The sequence below is a fragment of the Centropristis striata genome, chromosome 15 (assembly GCF_030273125.1).
Source record: "Centropristis striata isolate RG_2023a ecotype Rhode Island chromosome 15, C.striata_1.0, whole genome shotgun sequence".
Taxonomy (NCBI): domain Eukaryota; kingdom Metazoa; phylum Chordata; class Actinopteri; order Perciformes; family Serranidae; genus Centropristis; species Centropristis striata.
The window spans coordinates 18,472,203-18,495,591 of record NC_081531.1 but is presented as its reverse complement, the minus strand read 5'-3'; the positions used below and the strand labels follow the sequence as shown (position 1 = coordinate 18,495,591).

The 23,389-nt window shown below is 40.9% G+C and overlaps 1 protein-coding gene across 1 annotated transcript in view; it reads right to left on the bottom strand.

Moving 5' to 3' along the window:
- Nucleotides 1–23,389, bottom strand: part of wwc1 (WW and C2 domain containing 1) — a 53,227-nt gene that overhangs the window by 4,144 nt on the left and 25,694 nt on the right. The window contains exons 6-21 of the mRNA XM_059351201.1: nucleotides 22,999–23,128; nucleotides 18,038–18,184; nucleotides 17,674–17,744; nucleotides 16,912–17,157; nucleotides 13,976–14,065; nucleotides 10,772–11,451; nucleotides 7,513–7,630; nucleotides 6,981–7,151; nucleotides 5,820–6,012; nucleotides 5,513–5,653; nucleotides 4,861–4,910; nucleotides 3,736–3,931; nucleotides 3,314–3,484; nucleotides 3,056–3,148; nucleotides 828–1,058; nucleotides 564–682 (exon numbers count right to left, since the gene is read on the bottom strand). Coding sequence (XP_059207184.1) covers nucleotides 564–682; nucleotides 828–1,058; nucleotides 3,056–3,148; nucleotides 3,314–3,484; nucleotides 3,736–3,931; nucleotides 4,861–4,910; nucleotides 5,513–5,653; nucleotides 5,820–6,012; nucleotides 6,981–7,151; nucleotides 7,513–7,630; nucleotides 10,772–11,451; nucleotides 13,976–14,065; nucleotides 16,912–17,157; nucleotides 17,674–17,744; nucleotides 18,038–18,184; nucleotides 22,999–23,128 — 2,847 coding nt within the window. The remainder of the gene's footprint in view (nucleotides 1–563; nucleotides 683–827; nucleotides 1,059–3,055; nucleotides 3,149–3,313; nucleotides 3,485–3,735; nucleotides 3,932–4,860; nucleotides 4,911–5,512; nucleotides 5,654–5,819; nucleotides 6,013–6,980; nucleotides 7,152–7,512; nucleotides 7,631–10,771; nucleotides 11,452–13,975; nucleotides 14,066–16,911; nucleotides 17,158–17,673; nucleotides 17,745–18,037; nucleotides 18,185–22,998; nucleotides 23,129–23,389) is intronic.

The following is a 23,389-nucleotide window of genomic DNA, read 5'->3' as shown; positions in this document are numbered from 1 at the left end:
GAGAAGATTAGCTATTCCTAAAAAGTAATTCTAAATGCCTCACCAGGACAGATTCCCTGCAAAATCAGATAAAAAACAATAATCTACATTGTGCCATACAGGGCAAAAAAACAAGCCGGCAAAATGAAAAATGAGTAAAAAATGAGTAAGTGAGTTAAACCATCTGAATACAGAAAGTATGAGCTCCTGCTAATGGATCTGCATGTTGGTGCCAAATTATAGACTATAATATATCAAGGTTGTGTCAAAATAGATTTTTTGTGTTTATTATTTGTCCCACTCTACTTACATTTTATATTCATCACATTCCTACCTCTGCCTCTTCGTGTCTGAAATACAACCTCTAAAAAGTCATTATTCACAAAGCATGCGAGGAAGTAGATCACTGCTTGGCTGTGAAGTGTTTTTTATGCTGTCTGTTTTTTATTGAGCATTTTTTAGCAGATACTGTGTGCTGAATACAACTCTACAGCTGACTTTTTATGCATTTTCATCTCGGGGATTCTGCTTTTACTCTCATCTAGATAAATTCTGTTTGCCACCTGGCCTGTTGTTTTTCCCACCTGAAGGTCTGGACCTCCGGGACCTCTTTGCGGCTCTGGCCCCTGATCTTGTGAACGTCCTTGGCTGCTGCCCTCATCATTTTCTCCACCCGCTTCTCCTGCAGCTGCTCCTCATGAGTCTGAACAGAGACAAAAGCACAGGTGTTCAGTTTGGTAGAGCATCACAGAAACTGCTCTACTACAATTTAAAACACCGTCTAGAGGGCTAAAACTCGTGATAAGAACACTTAAGCACACATGGATGCATTGCAATGGGTCACTCACCTGTTTCTCGGCCTGCTTGAGAAGGAGACGGAATCGTTCATCTTCTTGGACCCAGGCCGGCAGCTCCCTCTGGCCCTGCTGCCTCGCCTTCTCCAGCTGCATCTTCAGCTCCCGTAGCACCCGCAGCTCATGTGCCAGACGGGCCTGCCGTGTCCGAGACACCTGCAGGTCCAACTCTAGGTCCAGGGAAGTCCGCAGTAGACCGTCCAGACCTTTAACCTGCACAGGAGGCTGAAGAGAGGACAGGCAGGGATAGAGTTAAGAGCTGCAGGTAGTGATGGGACGGACTGTGCCGAGGCTTCAGAGCATGTGTACAGAAAATGGCACAATTCTTAAAAATGAATAAAGTCGTCATCATCATCAGTATTCATAAGCACAATCACTGTCCTGTCTTTGGAAAACACTGCAACAGGTTCAACATAAACATCTAATGTCCAATTGGATTTATTCAAACACTGACTGAAATCATACTGACACGTTTTTCGACATTAATAGACTCTTGCCCTTACCCATACATTAATCAAAAACAGAGTAAGTGAATGAATGAATGAACCATACAACATCTAACTAAATTGTTCTTGGCGGTGATTATTCCCATGCTGACACTGTTGCAGACGGCCAAGATGCCAATCACAAATAGTTGAAATGATTATAAAGGTTTTGACCAGAAAGGGGGTTTGTGAGCACATGAAGCCTCGTGAAATAAACCTTTTTTTTAACCAATTGGATGGAAAGCTTCAAGGCTTCATGGGGCTTCATCTGGCCATCACAGCTGCAGGCACAAGCACACTATAAAATTTTGAACAATTGTGGAAAATACGCATACGCAATACCAGAGTCACGCATGGTGTCTTCAAATGTCTTGTTTTGTTTAACCAACAGTCTAGCTCCAAATCAACTAAAATCCCCTCCCTGCTGCAGCGAGAGAACAGAAAAGACTGCGCTTCCCTAATATCATTACTTTCCAACTCACCATTGTTAACCAGCAGTGACAGATGCCAAATACTGTGCAAGCATTGCAGCTCTATCCATAACAGTGTTGACGTAACAACCAACAAGCTAGTACAAAAACTGTTGCTTTAACACATGAAAACAGTGATGTATTACATGTCTGCAAAGGTCTTGAAAGTCAGTGTACAGTAACAGCTTGAATTATTTGTACTGTCACCACTACGATGTGTTTGTAGATTTCCCTCAGCAGGGACACAGACATTTTGCTGCCTGCTTCTAAATTAATAGAAGCTGGCAAATGTCAGAGCTGCATTAAACATTCAAACGGTTATTAAATATTAAGAGTCACTTCACTGGGAGTCGTCTGGCTGCTTTAAGGCTCAGAAAATGCAAATAGGCTCTCCGTCTCCCTCTCTGGAGTAAGGAGGCGGCGGTTAATGTGGTCGGTAAACCTGCGGGGTTATCTTCAGTATTAAACTGTCAAGAGCCGGAGAAAAGGAAGATGACAGCGGATAATTAAGGGAGAGAAGTCTCATCACTGAGATTGTAACGCAATCAGTTACACTGCTACACCTGAACTACTGGACTTCAGTGTTAAGACTCCTCTTCATCTTTGACTCCACCAAACAGCCACAAATTTGGCCATTTATGTTCAAATTTCAAGTCCAAGTTTAGCTGATTAAGCCATTAGAGTGAAATGTCAGGACAAACATTTTAAATTAAAAAAACCTGCAGGCACATTAAAGAGACTTTGACTATGAAAATGTTCATGAAGAGGAAAAGTGGTTGAGTGATTCTCTCCCAAGCCCCGAGAAATAATTTTATTTATACTTTTATACTTTAACCTCCTGTTCGCATAAGCCAACCGGCTGCGTCTTGGATCAGAATTGTTCACATACTTGTTAATGCACAACGCATGTTACCGGAGGATTCCACCCGAGGGCACACCAGCAGAGACATGAGACCGTACTGAACTACTCAACTGGTTTGATGTAAACAAAAAAGCATGGCGACACTATATTCCTATATTGTTAATTCTGATATCACGGCAGAAAAAGTGAGGTGGCATCGTAGATGATATGTAATGCCCTTAAATCAACCACATTGTGATATTGTTGAGTACCACCCCGACACTGCCTCACATAGCAAATTTACACATTGCGTTAATGTTTGAGGACATGTACAACCTACCCTGGTCTAGTCTGATACAGTGACCATCTTGAAATACAAAAATTGTGTAGTCGCATGCATTAGGAGACAGGTGAGTAAGTTTCTACCTTCTTCATACGCATACTGCGTCTCTCTGAGGCGTTTCGGACAAATGGAGACTTCTTGGAAAGGGTGGAGCTGTCGCTGTCACTGCGGTTAATCTACAAAGACAGAAACAGCAGAGAGAAATATTAATTTGTGAATTTGTGAAAGCCACCGTCCATTTGACAAATTTCTGGGGGGACAGAGAGTTAAAGGTCTGTTTCTCTGTGATATGCTGATATATGTATTGCATTGTGGTATTTGTGCTGCAGACTTTCAGTTACCCTGCAGATGTACTGGCTCTGAGGTCCGGGGGAGAAGGTCTTGGAGCGGATGATGGTGTTCCCCCGCATGAAAGGGTTCTGTTGGTGGACGTCCGGGCGGCGTTCCTTGGGTCGAACCACTGAACAGTGGTGGGACGGCAACAAGTTGTCCATACTCGTTTCCTTGTTCACCTGGACAACGAGTACACAAAGATCAGAAGAAGACAGAGACTAGTCAGTAGAATACAGCCTAAACATTTTTTAAGTTGAGTTAAGGAGCTTTTAGGAGCTCCACCTATTCGAGGACAGATTAAAACATCCAAAAAACAATTTTTAAGATTCATAAACCTCAGTTTAGAAAGAAAATGCTTTTTAAAAAAAGTCAAAGACCATTTAATGCCTAGATTTAAGTTAAATTATCAGCAGAAAATCACATAAGTTACCTTTTCTGTGATGATTGCTGATGCTGTAGTCGGAGGAGGAGGAGGAGGAGGTTTCATCATCTTCTCCTCCTCTTCCTCCTCCTCTGCTTCCCATTGGCTGCTGTCAGGATAGAACTCGTCCTCTTCCTCCAGAGGCCCCACCCCCTCCATGCCATTTCCTTCTTCATCATCAGACATGTCCAGAGAGTCGCCATGCCTGACAAATTAACAACACTGACCAATTAGAATAGAGGATAGGATAAACTAAGGCCTTCGTTCCCATCAGTGCTTTCTCAGTACCAACTGTTGCCTTGACCTTGTAGCTACCTGTGGTTTGTAATGGTTGTGATGAGCGGGTGGTGCTGTTACTGAAGCTTGTTGCACACTGAGTCACTGTACAGTCTGTTAAAAGCTGAATGTCTAAAAGCCAAATATAAAATAGGTTGTAAAGAATTCTACAAAATTTGGGGATGATTCAACTGAAATACTAGGTGGTCTAATTCCTTCCTTCCCACAAAAGACAGTGGTGTGTGGTGTGGTGTGTGTGTGTGTGTGTGTGTGTGTGTGTGTGTGTGTGTGTGTGTGTCTGTGTTTTGAGGGCACCATGACCTCAGGAGCCCTGGTGATTGTCGTAGGACAGTGGGAGGAGAAAAGGTGCAGGTGTCAATCAAAAGAGGGAGAGGTGTTTTTGAAATTCAAGCAGCTATATTTACAGACTGAACCTGCCAGGTAACATTCTGTGTGTGTGTGTGTGTGTGTGTGTGTGTGTGTGTGTTTCACAAACACTCACATGGTAAGACTGACTGCTTGAGTTAAGCTCAGTGAAGTGGTACAGATCATTTTTCAGCGTAAAAACCAGAGTTTTAAGTTAACAGCCATAATGAGCATCTCATTAGCTGTTTCAAACAGAGCTGTACTGAGTCTTCTACGCTGTTAGCTTAGCTACATTCTAAATGCAGTTAGGCTGTGCACTAAAATTATCATTAACATGTTGTGCATTGATCTCTTACATCTAGAAATTGATGGTTAAAGAAATCAAGAAATATTGTTACAGTCGAACAGAATAAAAATAAGGTAAAAAAAAAAAAAAGAAGTAAAGGAGGGAATAAATAAAGGAAAAAGATGAAGGAAAGGAGAAACTCTCACCACTCATTGTCCTCAGGAACCCCAACTCTGTCACTACTGGATACGTGAGTCTGAAAATCAGAACACAGTGTGTTATTGGCACTATAGCTGCCTTTGTTTAACCTTTTCTGCATTTTCTACTACTTTTTTAAAACTTTTCAAACTCTGTAAAAAAAGGCTTCTCTGCAGCCAAATCACTTCCTTCAACCCAAAAATGTGTTCAAACTGACATTTTCAGACATGTGACACTAGTCTATGGGGGCAATAACATTTTTTTTTTTAAATCACATTTACTATTTAAGTCTTTACCCATCTTAAATCCTGTACAACTGCTCATCTTAGCACAGAGGGAAAAGCTTCCATTCAGTCAGCTTCAATTTTAACAATAAAGCTCTAAGTCAATATTTGCAAAAGCAGATAATAAATAGAGAAAAATGAATCAAATTTTTAAATGTTGTGGTTTCATAAATGGTTTCATAAATGGGGAAACTGGACTCACTAATAATAAGCAGTAGAAAGCTTACTGTACACTTTTTTTAAGCTATTCTCAAATAGTTTCTGAGCTTCATTGAATGCTAACTTCCACTTTTGGATGACACTCAGAAAGTCAAAGTAAGTTTCGCTTCATATGTGAACCAACAGTCCACTGGGTGACAGTGTCTCCCCTCTGCACCTTGTCTGAGACGCCAGCTGCTCTGCCCTCTTTGTCCTTGTTCTTGATCTCAGCCATGTAGGTGCGACTCAGCAGGTTGTACCACTTGGTGCATCTCTCCTCCGAACAGCTGACATCAGCCAGGCTGATCTGGGCTCCCGCCTGGATGAGGGGTGAGATTTTAAACTTACAGAAGACAGAAACATCTGGAGCAGTGCAAGTCATTCTCCACATTTTGGTGTCTTTGAGTGTTTGCAACAGGAAAAAACAACATTGAACAAGTACTACATGTTCAAGATGTAAGACCAGAAAAGAGAGTGCTACTAACCAGACATTCTTCATGACCCGACTTGCTTGTGTTGCAGATGTCAACCCTCAGTGTCTTCTGCCGCAATGCACTGTGGGATATTTGCATGCTGAACACCTCATTGACCTCTACGACATCCTGAGGCAGAGAGCCACGTGTTCGGAAGAGGCAGCGGGTGGCCTCCACACAGGGCAGCACAGCCGAACGCACATACCTGCAGGAGAGAGGCACAAGTTTCACCATGACACTGTTTTATGTGTAGTGTTTATGCCTGCTGCTTTACTGTTGCTTTAAATAAGTGGCATAGTGAAGGGTAAACGTCTTTAATCAGACTTTTCTTGGCAGAACATTGATTTTTCCTAATTTAGGAAGTCTCGGTGAGATTAAGATTATGTATGATGTACAGCAGAGGATGTAAGATATACAACAAGTCACAGAAAAGAACATACAAACCATCACACACATTCCTACAAATTTCCAAAATTAAAAGTTAAAATTCATCCAATTGGATGACACTTTCAAAAAGTAATTAATAGATAATTAAGTTGATTTATTTGTTCCAAAGTAGTAGAATACAGTCCCTCGATATTAAGTTTTTACTGGTTGGGTCTCTCTCTCTCTCTCTCTCTCTCTCTCTCTCTCTCTCTGATCAGATCTCTTTCAGGTGAAGAGTGTGGGGCATTTTGTCAGATTGAAGTCTAATGTGATTACAAACTGACACAGTTTTTGTCAAAACCCTTACTAGAAAAGTATCAAATTTGTATTAAATGAGATGTCATCTTTAGTAGTGCTGACTATAATGACTTGGTTATCATTTGTATCTTTTTTTTTGCTATTAGTTTGCCTAAGCATCACTTCTTCCAATGTACACATACCAAAAACCCCTCACACCCACATGTGCATGAGCAAACAGAGGCATTACACACGCCTGGCTGCACGCAACAAACAGGACACGCCTGAGGAAAAAGTAAACACTCTTTAATCTACCTGTCTCCGTCTTATCCACACATGCTTTATTGATTGTATCTGTCTCTTGTCTTGTGTTTGATCTACACATATATAAACTGTTTATTGATATGAGGTTTCTGTTTCTTTTTCAAACAGACAGTTTTTGTTGTTTTACACTTTTTTGTACATTTTCACCTAAATTATTACCATATGAACCTAAGTGAAAGGACGTACATTTTCTGGTCAGCTGGCAGACAGAGGGCACTGCAGTTGGATAGCTGCATGACGTAGATAGTGAAGCGCTGGTCTCTGGACTCGTAGCGGAAGCCGAGCTGCACTTGAGAGCAGCCGAGCGCCAACCTCTCCTCATAAGAGCCCAGGAGGAGGTCTGCAGGGAGGCCCGGCCTGGAGGAAACACAATGACACAGACATACAACTGAGTAATGAATCAAGCAAACACAAATTTTCATGCTATGTAATAGCGATGTAATGACACCATAAAGGTATGGTGATACAAGTTTTCCACTTGGAAATACTGTTCAACAAGATAATGTGTCCAATTTAACAAAAAGTTATCAAAAAATCTGTGTTAAAAAAACTTTTTCAAGTGCAATAAACGTGTAAAGTGTAAAGACATAAGTTACATTTTTCATAAATATATAAAAAAGGTCAATAAGTGCAAATATGTCATTTACAGGCCCGATCAAAAGCCACCATCCTGGATGTTCATCTTACATAATGAACTGTAGATAAAAGGTCTTCATACCTGCGCTCTGAAGGCTCGTACACACCGCTATCACCAGCCACCGACTCGTCAGAGACTGCTGAGGTTACACCCATCTTCTTTGGCCCCGCCACCGTCCCCCGCAGCTGGGGAGTGGAGTCTGAAGACAACAGGAGAATAACAAGGTGAAGATATCACTAATTTTACAAATGATTTTTACTCTGTAGATGTGGCTTTTAAAGATAAGTCTGGTAAGATTATATATTTACCTTATTGTCAAAATATAAAAAAGACCAAAAACACAACAATGAATTGGTATGTGTATCTTAAACCCAATATATCTCATTCCTCTGTGCCATAGCCCTTCACTGCTTCCCAAAAACTGTTGAATGCACCATGGATACACACTGTCTTGTTTATTTCGGCTCCAATAACATACACTAACCTGCTGCCTCAGAGAACTAAGTATGTATTATTTCACCATGAAAATAGTCCTCAACAAATGTACTATTTCCTCTTGTCCGTCACAAGTCAGGCAGTATAAAAGACTTAAAGAAAAATTAGCTGTGTTTCTATTCAACTGTTAAGCATATTCTATGCAAACTTTGCATGACTGTAATCTGGCAGTGAACAAAGTTGAAAAGGTAGAGGTTGTGAACCAGAAGCAAATCTCTGTGGCAACCCTTCTACGATAGGTAAATGGAAAGAGGTCTTCATGAATTTGTTTCAGCTAGTACTGCATATATTTAATGCTGTCCTGGGACATAGATAAATTAATATAATACCAGGGAAGACACTGATATCGGAAACAGCTGATCAGTCATGCAAGTTATATGTTTACTACATCAGAATAATAGAAAAGACAAACTAATTTAACTCACTACATTCAAATTGAGGATTTTGTCCGAGGATTTGCTTTTTCATATTTTTAAGGTGATGATGTAATAAAGTATGACTACAGACATATTGAAGCTTCAGGTAAGCAAAAACCTCAATAGAAAATGCAAACAGACACAGACACACACAGAGACACACAAACACACACACACACACACACACACACACACACACACACACACACACAGCACTAAGATTACCTTGGCCTGAAAGGGTTAATTTCACTGCAATTACAATGTCACATAGCAGTGGTAGAAAGCATCCCTATGTCTCGATTACTTCATTTCATACAGTATCATATCAGTGATAGACTACTTATACTACTCTGCTAGTGACTCTCTGGACTGGAAAACCCCCCACAAATAAAATCAAAGACATAAAACGAGAAAGACACATGTAGTTTGACATGAAGGCAGGTCAATGAAGAGCAGAGGACAGGAGAGTAGATCAAAGGATAGAAAGAGATTTGGACCAAAACAGATTAAACTCAGCACTTCAGAACAGAGGACTTGCTGAATCACTGATACTGATCAAACCCTCTGTCAACAACTCACAACCATAATAGGTTTGTTTTGTGCTATGACATGTTATTAGGTTATTGTGGCTTTGTTAAAGTCTACAGTGGAACCAACACACACTCAGCATTTGTGGAAGTGGCAGACTCTAGTCAAGTATATCTCACTGAAAGCTCAAATTCAAACACAAAAAGCAGCAATCTATCTGAAATGTGCACACACTTGATTGGCCAATGTAGTGCATTACTGGATGATGTCACAATAGCTGCCAACATAGTGGTCTCAATGAGGAAAATGAGGGCTCTGACTTCTGTTGATCTGATCACAGCCTTACTGGACTGCCTGTATAGAGTTAGATAGATAGCCTGTATAGATGTTCAGCCCTGGCAGCAGCAATGGAGAGTGAACAGGAAACCAGACACCACGTCCACCTTTCACCTGAAGCTGCAACAAGAACCTGAGTCAGGTTTAGCTGCAGCGGGCTCAAAAGCCCAGTTCAAACTTCAACTGACCCTTGCTACAATTCAGCTTTCTTTCATTTCAGTTGCAACATGCAGTGGGTGTGACACACAGCTCATGGAGGCATTACATTCAAATCTGACCATCATTTTTAGATTCACTGTAATGTAAACTTTTTGATATGATCAGATGACCAAACCATATAAACACCCATTATTCTGCTTAGAAAACATAAGGAGCTGTTTGTTTGTTTTTTTGCTCAACAGTTAAATGTGCCTCATACTGTTTCCTTCAGTTTATCATGTTCTTCATAGTCAATCTTTTTGTTGTAATCTGAAAATTTTCAAACTTATTTATTGCCTAATAAATTAAAATTATTATCAAAACTATTATTTTTTTGTCCATCTACTAATGAAATAAATTTCTATTTCACGCTGAAATCAGTTCAACTAAAAAATTCTACCTCTATCTACTAACGATACATTGATTATGATATAGTCCTTAATAACAAAATACCTTACAATAACATAGACAGGTGAATAAAAATGTAGAATCCCCAAGAAATACATCAAAAACAGGAGTTCAAACACCACATGCACACACAGTCGACCCAGCAGCTGTAATCCAACACCCGCCTAACCTTCACCTCCTCTCTCTCCATTGCTCCCACCAGCATTCAGGTTTCACACACAGTATTACATTTCCCAACACACACACAGTGAAGAAGAGGAGGATTCCTGGTATCCCTCTTTCCAATGAAGTTGGAGTGTTTTCTATGATGTCTAGTGTAACAGAGATAAAGGTGTTACATCACCAGCATCTCTGTCGTCTCCTCTCTCTCGCTACCTCTTATTGGTGCTCATGTAATTGCAGATAATTCATCACGATTATCATTCTCATGCTATTAAGTGGGATTATCATTTGAGTCGTTATCCTGCAGCCCTGCTGAGATATTATGCAAGCAGTTTTATTGCCGTAGAGATGTGGCATGATTGCTTTGAGAATAGAAACCTCACAGGTTTAGTGACTAGTCACACTGTATAGTAATGTCGTTTGGTTGGAAATCTTTTCACTCTAAAAAAAAACACTACAACCTGTCCCACAAACTATTGTGTAATTGGGGGTTTTCTGACTTTTTCATGAACTTTGTTTACAATGAAAGTAACTTTTAATGCATACAAAGGTATTCTAGACTAAAGTGTGCTTCTAACTTTGTATCAACAGTTTGTGTTTGTCCCATCCCTGTTTCAACATCACAATGCCCCCGTGCACAAAGCCAGCCCCACTAAGAAAGGCTTTGCACAGTTTGGGGTGGAAGAGCTTGACTGGCATGCTCCGATCACAGACCTCATCACACACCTTTGGGATGAACTGGAACTTTAACTGTTGGAAGCAGAAGACAGACTAAAGAAACAAAAGTTTCTGCCTACCTTTGACCTCCTCATCCAGCGCTGTGTTGTGGTTCTGCTTCTCCAGCCCCCCTGGACTCCCGTGCTCCTCCTGCCTTTGCTCCTGAGAGTCTAGGCTGAGCTCCAGTTCTGCTAGCCTGCTGTGGAGCTCTACATCCAGACTTAACCCGCTTGGCCCCGTCTGGCCTGCGAATGTCTCTCCAGAAAGGAAACTAGTGTCTGTGACCAGCGGCGAGCACGGCGGAGACAGTGAGGAAAGAGACGAGCGTGGAGATAAAGAGCTCATGGAGCGTGGGGTTTCAGAGAGTCTCAGCGCCTGGATCCTGGATGATCCCAACTCCGACCCGACGCCTCCTCCTGCACCTCCTCCAGCAGAACACCCTGCGTCTCCTCCCACCCCGCCTGCCTTGCCCTCAGGCTTCCCAGCGTCCCTCCTCCCAGAGCCCGTCACCACTTCGTGTTCATGTATTGTGGTGATGGAACTGGAGGGGCGGTAGCCTCCCTGGCCGCCCTCCTGCAGGAGGCTGTCCAGCTTGTTTTGGAAGTCCGGGTCGGCCAGCTCCGGCTGCTCCAGGTAGATGTCAGTGAAGCTGAGGGAGGAGGTGGAGCCCAGGCTGGAGGTGGTGGCCAAGGAGCCGCGGCTGGACGTTAGAGAGCCGCGACTGCTGCCGGACGAACAGGACAGAGTGCTGGCCGACAGGCTGCAGGAGAGAAACAGAGTTAGAATCCAAGACGACAAATCAGCAAGTTATTTAAGGATTTCTTCTGTTTCTAATCTATTGTTATCAAATAATGCTACAAGGGGCTGTTCAAGTTGTCAATCCGTCAGATAGTGGCAAGAAAAAAAGCTGTGATGCACAGAATAATTTTTATAGAATATGTTCTATGTATAGAAGGACACTCAAAATCAAATTGGTTCTCCCTTGGCCCATGCTACACCATTCCAGTTTCATGGAAGTTGGGTCAGTAGTTTTTCCGTAATCCTGCTGAAAGGAAAATCAACCAACAAATGAACCGAACCACAACATAACTTTATTGACAGTGGTAAAAACTTGCTCTACACTGATAAAAGCATTAGAAATGGTTAGTGGTTAGTTTATAGGTGCATAATGTCTCTTGACAGTCCACAACCAGACACAAAAACATTTAATAACTTTAATACTTACTACAGCAGGAAAGACTAAAATAGTTTTTTTGCTGTGATTAACTTCAACACTTATTAAGACTTTGCAAGACCTGCAGATACTGTTAAAGCCTAAATCATTTTTAAGTTTTATTGAGCAACTTAAAATGGTACAAACACAAATGTGTTTTTACACAAAATATAAGGTGTTGACCCCTGCACCTCTTTATAACAGCTTGCTTGTAAACAGAGCTTGTTCAGAAATGTTCAGAGGATCCCTAAACTGCCACCATTTAGAGCCAGCATTGAATCCTTGACAATCGCCCTTTGTTCTTGTGATATCTTTAAACAAGCCCTCCGATGTACTTTATTTAAATACAAACCCTAAGGTGTTGTAGTTAATGGCTTCCTTTATTACTCTGAGGAATCATTGATGATCTGCAAGTTTTCAAAAGTTATTTGTAACCAGCTTGTTTCTGCTGTTGTAACTTGTTTTAATAAGCATCTGCTTAAATGGACAAAAAACTAATTCATTTTATGGCTTTTAGAAACTGCATATTTTATTATTTCTGGGAAAGTCGCTGAAATAAAATGGTAAGAGAAAAGAAGAGAGAACAGAAGAGGTTTGTGAGAAGGCAGCTGAGGTGGAGAAGAAACAGTGACAGTGAGTCTTAGGCAAGAAGAGGAGAGAAACAATTAAGATAAAAAAAGAAAAAAGCTCCATGGTGTTTGGAGCTGGAAGCAACACTGCAGGCACACTTCTGTCTTCTACACAGACTCTGCTTCCTACTTTTATTTTGTCTCATCTCATATTTTACCCTCCTTTCCATTTCCCTTTCTCTCCTCTACCCTCCTTGCCTGTTCACTCTTATTATAACTACGTATTATTATATCATTCTTATAACTAATTTCTCTCAAAATAATTTCCACACACCTTACTGTAAATCACCTTATGAATCTAGTGATAAACAGATTTTTGCCGGAGTTCTAGTCATTTTACTTGTTTTTTTGTTATGCTTTCTTATTAAGTATGTTTTATGCATTCTGTAAAGCACATCGAGTACATTTTATGTGGAAAATGTGCTGTATAAATTAACTTTCCCATACTTTCCACCCAAGCAGGTGAGATGTTCATCGTCGTTTAAAAGCTTCGAACCACATTGAGGATCTAAAATACACCTTTAATATTGGACATGAGGGTGTACTTTCAGTAGTAGAGTCATTTTCTTTTACCGCTCTGTCAGTCCTCTCATTTCCTTTCCTCCCCTCAACCCTCCTGTAGCTCTGCACGAACAGCTCTCTAATTAAAGCTGGGAGGCTCGTTAGCGCAGAAAAAGAACAGTTCCTGTCCACCGGGAAGACTTTTGATGTCCATTAAACCAGGAGGACAGACAGGATGAACAAGACGTGAGAAGAGCATATGAACAGAGAGATGGAGAGAAACTAGCCTGAAGAGGAGACAGATAGAACTGACGCTGTCATGCTTCTAGATGATCACTGTTGAAGTTAAAATCCAAGACTGTTCAATTTCAAATGATTGTGAAACACGTACGGCTCTTGCTGCTGCCTTGCGTCATCTAGCAATACTTAATTTCTGGGTTGAGCTTGAAAATTTGATTTGTGGCAAGATCACGTCTGAATCAAAAAGATGAGGGGAACAAAATGGCTTTCATCTTCTGCAAATGTTTGCTCATTAAAGGTTAAATATTTCCATCATGCCAGATTTCCCATCTTCCTCTTCACATCAAAGCTCTGCTCTCTTTGACCGCCTGCTTTGAATCTAATAACTAAATTATCCTTTTTCAGTGAATCATCTGAGGGTCGACGATCTTTTAAGAGATATGTTAAACTAAAGAAATGATAAATGAAATAAACGGCTGCGTAGAAAACAGATGTCAGTGTAATAAAGCCAGATCTCTGAGAGAAATGTGAAGAATCTGGGACATGCAGCAAACTTTTAGTGTTTGCCTTTGCAACCACATTTTTCTTAATAAACTGTCTATACTTCACTGAAGATAAGTGACTACAATGTTATTATAAATGATAGAAATGATGGACAATACTACAATGAATTATCCTTAGCAGAAATGAGATGAACAAACCTTTTGAGTTGAGTATGTAGTGATGTGGCCAGCCGAACCATCTCCTCCAGCTCTCTGACCAGTTTGTTCCTCTTGCAGTGAAGTCGCAGCCTGAAATGACAAAAAAATACTTGATTTTATATAATAAAAAATAAACAAAGAAGTAAACAAAAAACTGTGTTTAGGTTTTTTTCCAGTCAACTCCAGACTGTAGGTGTAAAGATATATCTTAATCTAACCAATTCAATCCTCTTACAGAAATTAATAAGTAGAATTTAAAAAATCCAGCAGCTGCTATCAGGCTGAACATAAGTCACCTTCACATTGAGGAAAATAACAAACTAAACACAATTCTCCCTCTCTGCTAGTGCTGGAGGTGTGAGCACTTGAACAACGTTAACAAATATGACATGACGGCGGTGATGTGTTTGGGTATTGTGAGCGGCTGCTTTGTGTCCAGGTGACAGCGGTGTCATTCGTTTGAATGAGCTTTGTTTGGAGGAAACCAGCCCATTAACAGTTGTTACTATGATCCATGCTTTGAGTGGAAACAGGCCAAAGAGGGGAAGTCTTTGATCAGGTTACAGATTGCTGCTGGTGTTGGTGTGTGGAAGTGTGTGTGTGTGTGTGTGTGTGTGTGTGTGTGTCTGTGTGTCTGTGTGTCTGTGTGCTTGTACTTCCTATATAGTGAGGACCGGAACACGTTTTGAACCAACAGAATGAGGACATTTTTGTGAATTGAGGACATTTTGGCCATTCCTCACTTCTTTTAAGGCTTGTTTGAGAGTCCAGACTTTAACCCTCAGACTCAGGGTTAAGGTTACAATTAGGTTTATGTTCGGGTTAGGGTTGGGCATTTATTTGTGATGGTAAAGGTTAGGTTAAGGATTAGGGTAAGGGGCTAGGGAATTCACTATTTAACCCATTGACGCCTAAAACTGCCTGTAAAACCTCTGGGCGATTTTAAAATAAGCCCCTAAAACCTGAAGTTTTTCCGGAAATTCAACAGAAGTGTCAACGATTCTACTAAATAATAGATTTTTCAGCCTCTATAGCAGATAGAAATAAAATTCAAAAAGTATTTAAGAGCTTATACAAATACTACAAAACGACGTATCCACTTTCCAGGCTTCAATGGGTTAAATAAGGGCCCTCACAAAGATAGAAGTACAAGGACATGTTTATGGTGAACATTAACATGATTTTGTGACTGTGTTTTTTACTTATATACTGTACATACTGTATGTCTTTGTGTGTGCTGGGCAATAAACCTTAATGCTATACTGACTGAAATGTGTCTGTAGCACAACATATTGAAAAGTACCAAAAGCGGTCATCAAATGTCTCGTCAGATTCCTATGTTTGTTAACTCTGATCTGATAGTTCCTGATTTAAATGAAAATATTATATGTTTTAAGTTGTGTTTTATTTCAGCAATATGAAAGAAAACTTAAATAACAGAATAATATAGAAACTAGATTCCACCATGTTCATTGTAATTGACAGACCAGGAGTCCTAGTGGGAACAGGATAGAAATTATATTCAGTCTAACTGAGACGCCTAGTGTCCCACAGGTCTTAGGTCTGTATCTCAATATATGTAATATATTGAAAGTGGTTTCAAGCTAAATCTGTATCAGCATTGATCTCATGATGGAACATCATCATCAAAACAGATACATGTGCTGGTATCGATGCCGATAGGGTACGAAAAATGGATCAGCGTCACATTATTTAGTGAGTTTCTTGTTATTACAATATTTTTTTCCTGTCATAATAACATACTTTTACTAGCAGACAGCAGCAGTTTTAAAGGTCTAACACACCCACACAAGGATTACCACTTCATTTTCACTCTGATTAGAGCAGTGTGGATGTTTTTTTGACTGAGCATTACAGAAATCTGCCCTTCTCTTCTGTTAGCTTTGCTATGTATTTTAGAAAAGGATGACTTACTATTTTGACATTCTCTTTATGATCGACCACACAATACCCTGCAAAGCTATGCCCAACTTGAGTAGAGGTCTAATTGATAATACCTGAGTGGGCGTGTGGAGTCTTTAAAACGTCCAAGATGAAAAAGTCTTTGCTGTGCTAAAACTCCCTGATTCAGTGAATTTGACATCTTCACAACCTGCAGACACTGAATAGATGAGTGTGTGCATATTTCATGTGTCAGTTTATGTGTGTGTATCTGTGTGTGTGTACAGGTGCGTAGGTGGACTACAAGAGGTTCCTTTTGTGACCAGGCTCTGCAGCCTCTCAGGTTACAGGAACAGGAGACGAGACACAAAGAGAGACTGAGCTCAGGTAGAGTCTGACCTGAACACTGAACAACAAGAGTCCTGTTAGAGGGGGAGAGAGCGGGAGAGAGGGGGAGGGAGGGGGAGAGAGGGGGAGAGAGGGGGAGGGAGAAGGAGAAATACAGGAACTTTGTGGTTCTGGTTTGTTGCCTGCTGCTATTTAAGAAAAGAGAAAGTGATGCAAAACTGGAGAGGAGAAGAGAAGAGAAGAGAATAGAGGAGAGGAGAGGAGAGGAGAGGAGAGGAGAGGAGAGGAGAGGAGAGGAGAGGAGAGGAGAGGAGAGGAGAGGAGAGGAGAGGAGAGGAGAGGAGAGGAGAGGAGAGGAGAGGAGAGTCAGGCTCATCTCTTAATAATTATCACAGGGGTTTGACATCTCTAAAGGCCACAGGAGTCACACAGTAGGTCAGTCATTTCATCAGCAGATGAGACAATAAAGACCTCAGTAACAGACATGACACTGCTGTCATCACCTGCTCTAACATCTCCTCTATGACGCTGTTTTTCTCTCCACATGTAGCAGGGGCACTGTTCCGTTATTGGTTTTTAGTGTCTGCTAATGTCAGCTATGCTCTCATTAAAGTAATTCATCTGATTTATTTCATGTTTAAAAAACTTGTGTAATACTGTGGGTGTCCAGCGACCCCTCTGCCCACCTCTCAGTCAGTGCTTTGCTCTGGTTGTCCCTGGCGGCCTGCAGGTCTCTCTCCAGACGTTTCTTCTCGGACTCCAGCTTCTCGGCATCGTTTGGCTGCAGGCGTTGGCGAGGGCTGACGTACTGCAGCTCCTTCAGCAGCTCCTCCTTCTCATTAATGAGGATGAGGCGGTCTCGCTCCGGGTCCAGCAGTCCCGGCCAAGCCTCGCTGTCCAGTTTGGCGATCTGCACCTCGATGGTGGCGATCCTGGGAGAGCGAGGTGAAAGGAGAGAAGGTGCAGGATAGAAGTGGTGAGCAGAAGTGAAATTAGTGAATGAATTCAGACTAATCAAGAATTTCCTTTTCTCTTCACTCTTCTATACCCAACTCAATTTGAATTAAACTTAAATATTCAAGCTATCAACAAGCTTTCCAGACAAGAAGTAGATCAAATTTTAATATTTACTATTAAATAATAAGACTTTTGTGCTTAACCCCTTTTTCCTAAAAGACGGTAAAAATGCTGTAAAACCTTAACAAGCAAATCAAACAAGGCTATGTTATATTTACATATAAAAGTTAAGGAGCTTGACAGAAAATGAGTCAACTGGTATGAAAACAAAATTTAATCTGACTTTTGAAGATCTTCAAATAGCATATCCACACAAGACTAAACAACAGATATGGATCATACAAGTTTCATTTTAAAAGCACACAAACTGTAAACAGTAAAATGCAGGACTCCACACACACTTTCCTCTATCCAGACAAAATAATGTCTACCTTCTCTTGGCCTCCTCGTACTTCAGACTCAGACGAACCTTCTCTGCCAGTTTGTTGGTGCTGGTCATGAACTAGATACAAACAGAATATTAACACAATGACTGGACATTGACACACATCAATTTATTAACCAAAGGTCTGATCCCAGACTTAAGTAAATGTACCCATACATCATTGTGTTGCAACCTAATTGCAAGTCTTCCTGCATTTAAAATCTTACATAAGTAATGTCTGCTGACTGATTACAGCTTGCACGAAGAAGACTTTTGATGCTGTTGCCATTTTTGAGCCAGACTAGGGCTCTGTGTGGCCTTTTCTAATGTTGTCACTTTTCTCCGAAGTGAAAACCCTGCCTAGTACTCACCTCAGCGGGGATGTCAGTCTGTGAGCCGGCATCAGAGTAGAGCCGAGGGATGGAGAGCTCCGAGTTAGCAAGCGAGGGACTGCTTCCCCATAGTTCCTGCTGGGAGCCCGAGTCCAGCTGGAAACTGTCCTTCAACACCGCCAGTTTCTGGAGATTGAATGAATGAAAACATGATTGATCTGCAGGGAGAAACTGGGAGACAGCAGCTAAAAACTCCACAATGAATTAAATCAGGATATGATTAAGGACAGGGGAAACTAGAGACCATCTTGGGATGAGATTGAACAATGACACCAAATCGGGCCAGGGACGTTAAGTGAGGGCCAATGACCCTTTTCCCTACTGACTACCCCCTACTTCCGTGCACTTGCTCGGCCACAAGCACCTTCAAACTCTGGCTTCATTTTGATCTCAACTACACGTCTGTAATATTTCGTGACTGCGTCTTGCACGGCTGTGATGCTAAGGTGTTGACAAAATCTGTCCACAGACAGACCTGTTAAAACCTGGCAAAGTATTCAAAACTGCGTCTGTGTTAATTTCTTGCTACAGTAGTTATCTCCAGGACCACAATTTGCTATGATGACGCACACACAGACTCACAAAATGAATCCAATAGCAGCCACATGCTGCTAAATAGTACTGGTTATGGTCACAAAAATATACTGTGTAAAGTGAGCTAAATGAAGATGTGATATGAGAATGAAATGAATACAGTGGGACTGGGACATCAACCTATTTAATAGCACCTTATATGGCTTACTGGATCTGATTCAAACATTTTGGTCTTTGCACTTTGCTGCACAGGGCAGAGCTGCAAAATGACAAAAGCTCTAAAATGTAAAAGACTCCCTCCTCTGTGTTTGCTGCATGTTCCCCATTTGTTACAGTGATGCAGCAGCAGTGAAGGCTGCCGCAGTCATCCTTTCATCTTTATAGCCGTGATGAATATCTTATATGACTCTGCGGTTTGTTTTGAAGCCTGCTGTGGAATGCACCTTATCTTTGCTCTTCAGATGGGGCAGAAAAATAACATACCACCTCTACGATAACGGTAGGGTTTAAGATTTTTAACGATGCCGTGTCTCTACTGACTGTCTTCTTTGTCTCTTCCTCCCTCTTGATTTCACAGCGTTTTAGAATAAAGCTACACATGGCTGTTATAGAGAATGGAAGTCCCGAGTGGCAGTGAAGGATAACTGTTTGAATTTATATTTAGGAGATTTAATTTCCCCAAATATCATACAGTGCGTGCTTATCAGACCCATATTTTCTCTCAGGGCTCTGGTAAAGAAAAACATTGGCAAAAACAGGTTGAGAGGAAGAAGTTTCCTCTCAGTGGAGCAGCTGATAGGCTTAATTTATCACTTCTCGCTTGCAAACAAGATGAATTCATAAAAATAAATTTAAGGGATGGTCCTCTTGTTTACTGCAGCACATCAGTTTATGTCTGAGCAACACTGCAGGACCCAAAGACACTGAGATTGTTAACACATGAGGGGAAGAAAAGCTGCAAATTCTCACAACTGAGAAGCTGGAATTAGAGAATGTTTTTGCTTGAAAACTGACTGAAACTAGGGCTGTAAGATTTGGAAAAAATATATTTTTGCATTGTTTTGACTAATGTTCAATTACGACATAACTCATCATGTAGGAGGAAATAATCTGTTTTGCATCATTGTTCATGTTTTCAATGAAACATATTAAAATGATAATGATTTTGCAAGGATCTCTGCCAGACAAGTATAGAGCATGACATACACTGTTAATAAATGATCTATTTTTATGTTAATTGACTAATCAATTAATCAACAATTTGTTTCAGCTGTAGCTGCCAGTGAGGTCTGTTTGTAAGAATATGCCTCTCTCCATTTCAGTTGTCATCTCTCTGACTTCAAGCAATCAAGCATTAAGAAAAGCACTCTTGTGCAAAAAAAACAACCCACTCACAGCCACACAACCATACAGACACACACACATATGTGAATAGATAATCTCACAAACACACAGACTGAGCTGTCAGCTGCAGATGGTAAGGGGGAGGGAGGGGAGAGATGGGAGAAGAGGGAGGCAGAGAATAGTCCACAGAGCAGATTATGTATTATTGAACACATTCTCCTCCCTCTACCTCCAAACCAATATGAGCCAAACCAATCCGCAGCCAGACTTGCCCGATTATACCTGGCATTTTAAATTTATATGTATGTTGGAATATTGCCAATGCTAAGGCCTTTTGTCTAGAACAGGAGTCTTAAAAGGAAACAGAAGATTTATAAGAAATTCAATGTTTTTCATTTTTTTCACACACACGTCCTACCGATTAATATGCTGTGCAGACCTACCTGAAGCATCAAACAACATCTGCACTGTTAAAAAACATAAAAAAAATCTAGATATCTAATCTATCTAATTGAACCTAGAGGCAATATGATGATTATTTTTACGGTGTAAAAGCAAAAAAGAAACAACTGTTGTTTGCCAGCTGTTACATGAGAGCCAAACACCGTATATATCAAACTGATTTCTTGTTAGCCTCCACTCCTTTCATACTTTTAGCCTGTGAACTCCAAGTCCCATCATGCAACTTTAATACACACTGCAGCCATGGTGAAAAAATTAATTTAAGACAGCACTGCAATGCTGTCACACACAATAAAAGACAGGTAGCAAAGCAGAGGAGGGTTGGGAGATGGAAACACTTTTTGTATGTGGCAGACAGGAGTGCAGAGGAGGAGACAGAGACTGTCATTCATGCCAATTAAGCATACTGGAACTTGAACTAAAAAAACAGTATTGTTGCTTTTCATGGTTTCATATCATTGGAAATTGTCTGGGAAATATCTTTGGGTCTTGGGCTGTTGATTGGACAGAACAAAACATCTTAGGCAACATTTTATAGGCAAAACAAGAATTGCAAATACAAAATTGATAATCTAAATAATACCTACAGTAGGAGCAGCCCTCACCCTTCAATTATTTAAAAACTCAAACTAGGGGTGTCTAAGAGATACAGTGTCACCTGAAATATCAGCACTGACAGAAATAAAGACTGACAGCCTGTGGATGCAGCTTCTAACTCCCATTCTCTTACCCACTCACAGGTACTGAGTTTATACCTCATGAGCTGCAAAGAAAATGAAACCTCATAGGTGATTAATGCCGCTGCCATCAGCAAAATTGTTTTCACTTTCCAGGAAACTCATCTCAGACTGATCCCCACAAACACAGCCCTCATCTTCTCCTGAGTGAACTCGACAGGCTGTCATCACAACGACTGAGGTGCGACGCTAAAACACCACCTGCCTCCCTGCAGCCTCAGCTACTATGAGTCACTAAATCTGTTTTAGTACATCTGGCCCTTTCCTCATAGCAATATAATGTAAAGTGTTTTAACACACGTAAAGACTCTCCAGAGAGTCATCCGATTCCCTCATCTCCTTGCCTCACAGCCATGCCTCATATACTGCATTTTACTGCATGGCACGGCACAGCTTTACCTTACTCAGCTCGATCTTTTTTGAATTACCACATGGTAATTTTTTGGTGCTGTTTCGGGCAAGCAAGCTGAGCTGATACAAGAAGGTGGAGTTCCAACAAGGCAAACCACCGATGGTCCGAGAGAACAATCACAAATGTTACACGGGACATCCTGCACTTGCCCACTGTTTTTAAATGGCCAGAATACAGTTAATAATAGCAACTGCATTTTTTGAAATTCACAAAGTGTAGTGCTGAAGCTGATGTCAAGGTAGTTTAGCATGGCAGTATCCCGCCTACACTGAGAGGGTACTATCCCAAATGGTTAACGAAGTAGAGAAAAGGACCTGGCACCAAAAGTAAGTTGAATCAAATCGAGTTGAACCATGCAGCGGAAATGAGGCAATAGTCCATATTTATTTGTCATAAATCACTGCGTTTCAGAGCTTTGCAAGAGGATGCAATGCAAAGTATTCTTTGGGGTAAATAAAACTCTGGTTCTTGTCACATTTTAATCTATCCATCTATTGCAGGGATTTGGGGACTTTTTTGGAAGTGGGATGAGAGGTAAATGCAGTTCAACGTCCCTTGGAGGGAAGATACACACCTCACATTTGCTAGGAAAAGAGCAGATTTTTTGTAAAGAACAACTTTCCTCCAGGGTTAACTAATGTGATGTGTGGACTTTTCATGCGACAATCCAAACTGTCTCTAAAACAGAGCAGCAGAAAGTTACTTGTTCAAGAAGTTGGTTGCTGACTGTCTTAAAAACCCATAGACACTGCTTACTAGCTGACAATGACTCAACTACATCTTGTGCTTGGATTAGAAAATAACACTAGTCATCAAAATTCAAATTTTCTCATTTGCAGCAATAATAAATGCTATTATTTGTTTGAAAAGATATAGATCAAGATGCAGCCTTGCTGTGATTTCTGACATGATCCACGTGGCACTTGGCATCACATGTCAGTATTTGGATTATCCGTCTCATCTTTCCTTCTTCTTTTGTTTGTCAAAGAGTTGATACTGGAGCTGATCAACTCAACATCCTGCCTCCAGCAACCTTTAAACAATGCTGAGCTTGTATGTACATAACAGATACAGTATGTCCTCTCCTATTTGAGTCTGTGTTTGTTTGTTTGTTTGTTTTTGGGGGGAGGTGTTTTAATTATTAGAACAATAAAAACCAAATGCACTGATTTTGATTTTTGATCTCATCAAATGGCACTATATTTCACTGAACTTAACTACATCGCTTACAATATGTGGTTGTTAAAGCATCTAAAATAACAAACAAAGTTGAGAAAAATATTTCTGAACTGATCATCAAAGTAGAGGAGTGCTACCAAGCTCAGCCTGACAAGTCTCGACAGAGTTATGGGTTTTTTAGTCGGGTTTGAGGACTCATATCTCACCCGCATTCTATGAAATATTCCTTTAGAGTGACTTTACTTTTGGTTTCAATACAAATGTCTTTTTACCTGCATGAGTTCCTGTTTCTCCTTCTCCCCAGAGCTGATGGCATCTCTGATGGAGCGGACCTCGCTGAGGATAGCCTGCGCCTCCTGCAGCTTGTAGCCATACGGACTGTTGGAAACCTTCTGGTCAATTCTGCGGGTCAGGAGGTGTGGCAGAGGAAGAGGTGGAGAGGGAGAGGCAGGGAAAGAGACAGGAGATAATGGTCAGTTTATATGAGGACTTAGAACAATGTAAGCAGCAGTAGGGTTTCAGCAACAGCCAATCATCCTGAAAAAATGTCCCCAGATCAATTCATTCACTGTCAGCTGCTTTATTTAATATTTACTCAAGGAACTGGATCAGCGGAGCATACACACATCACAACAACACTTGACTCATTTTCATAGTTACATC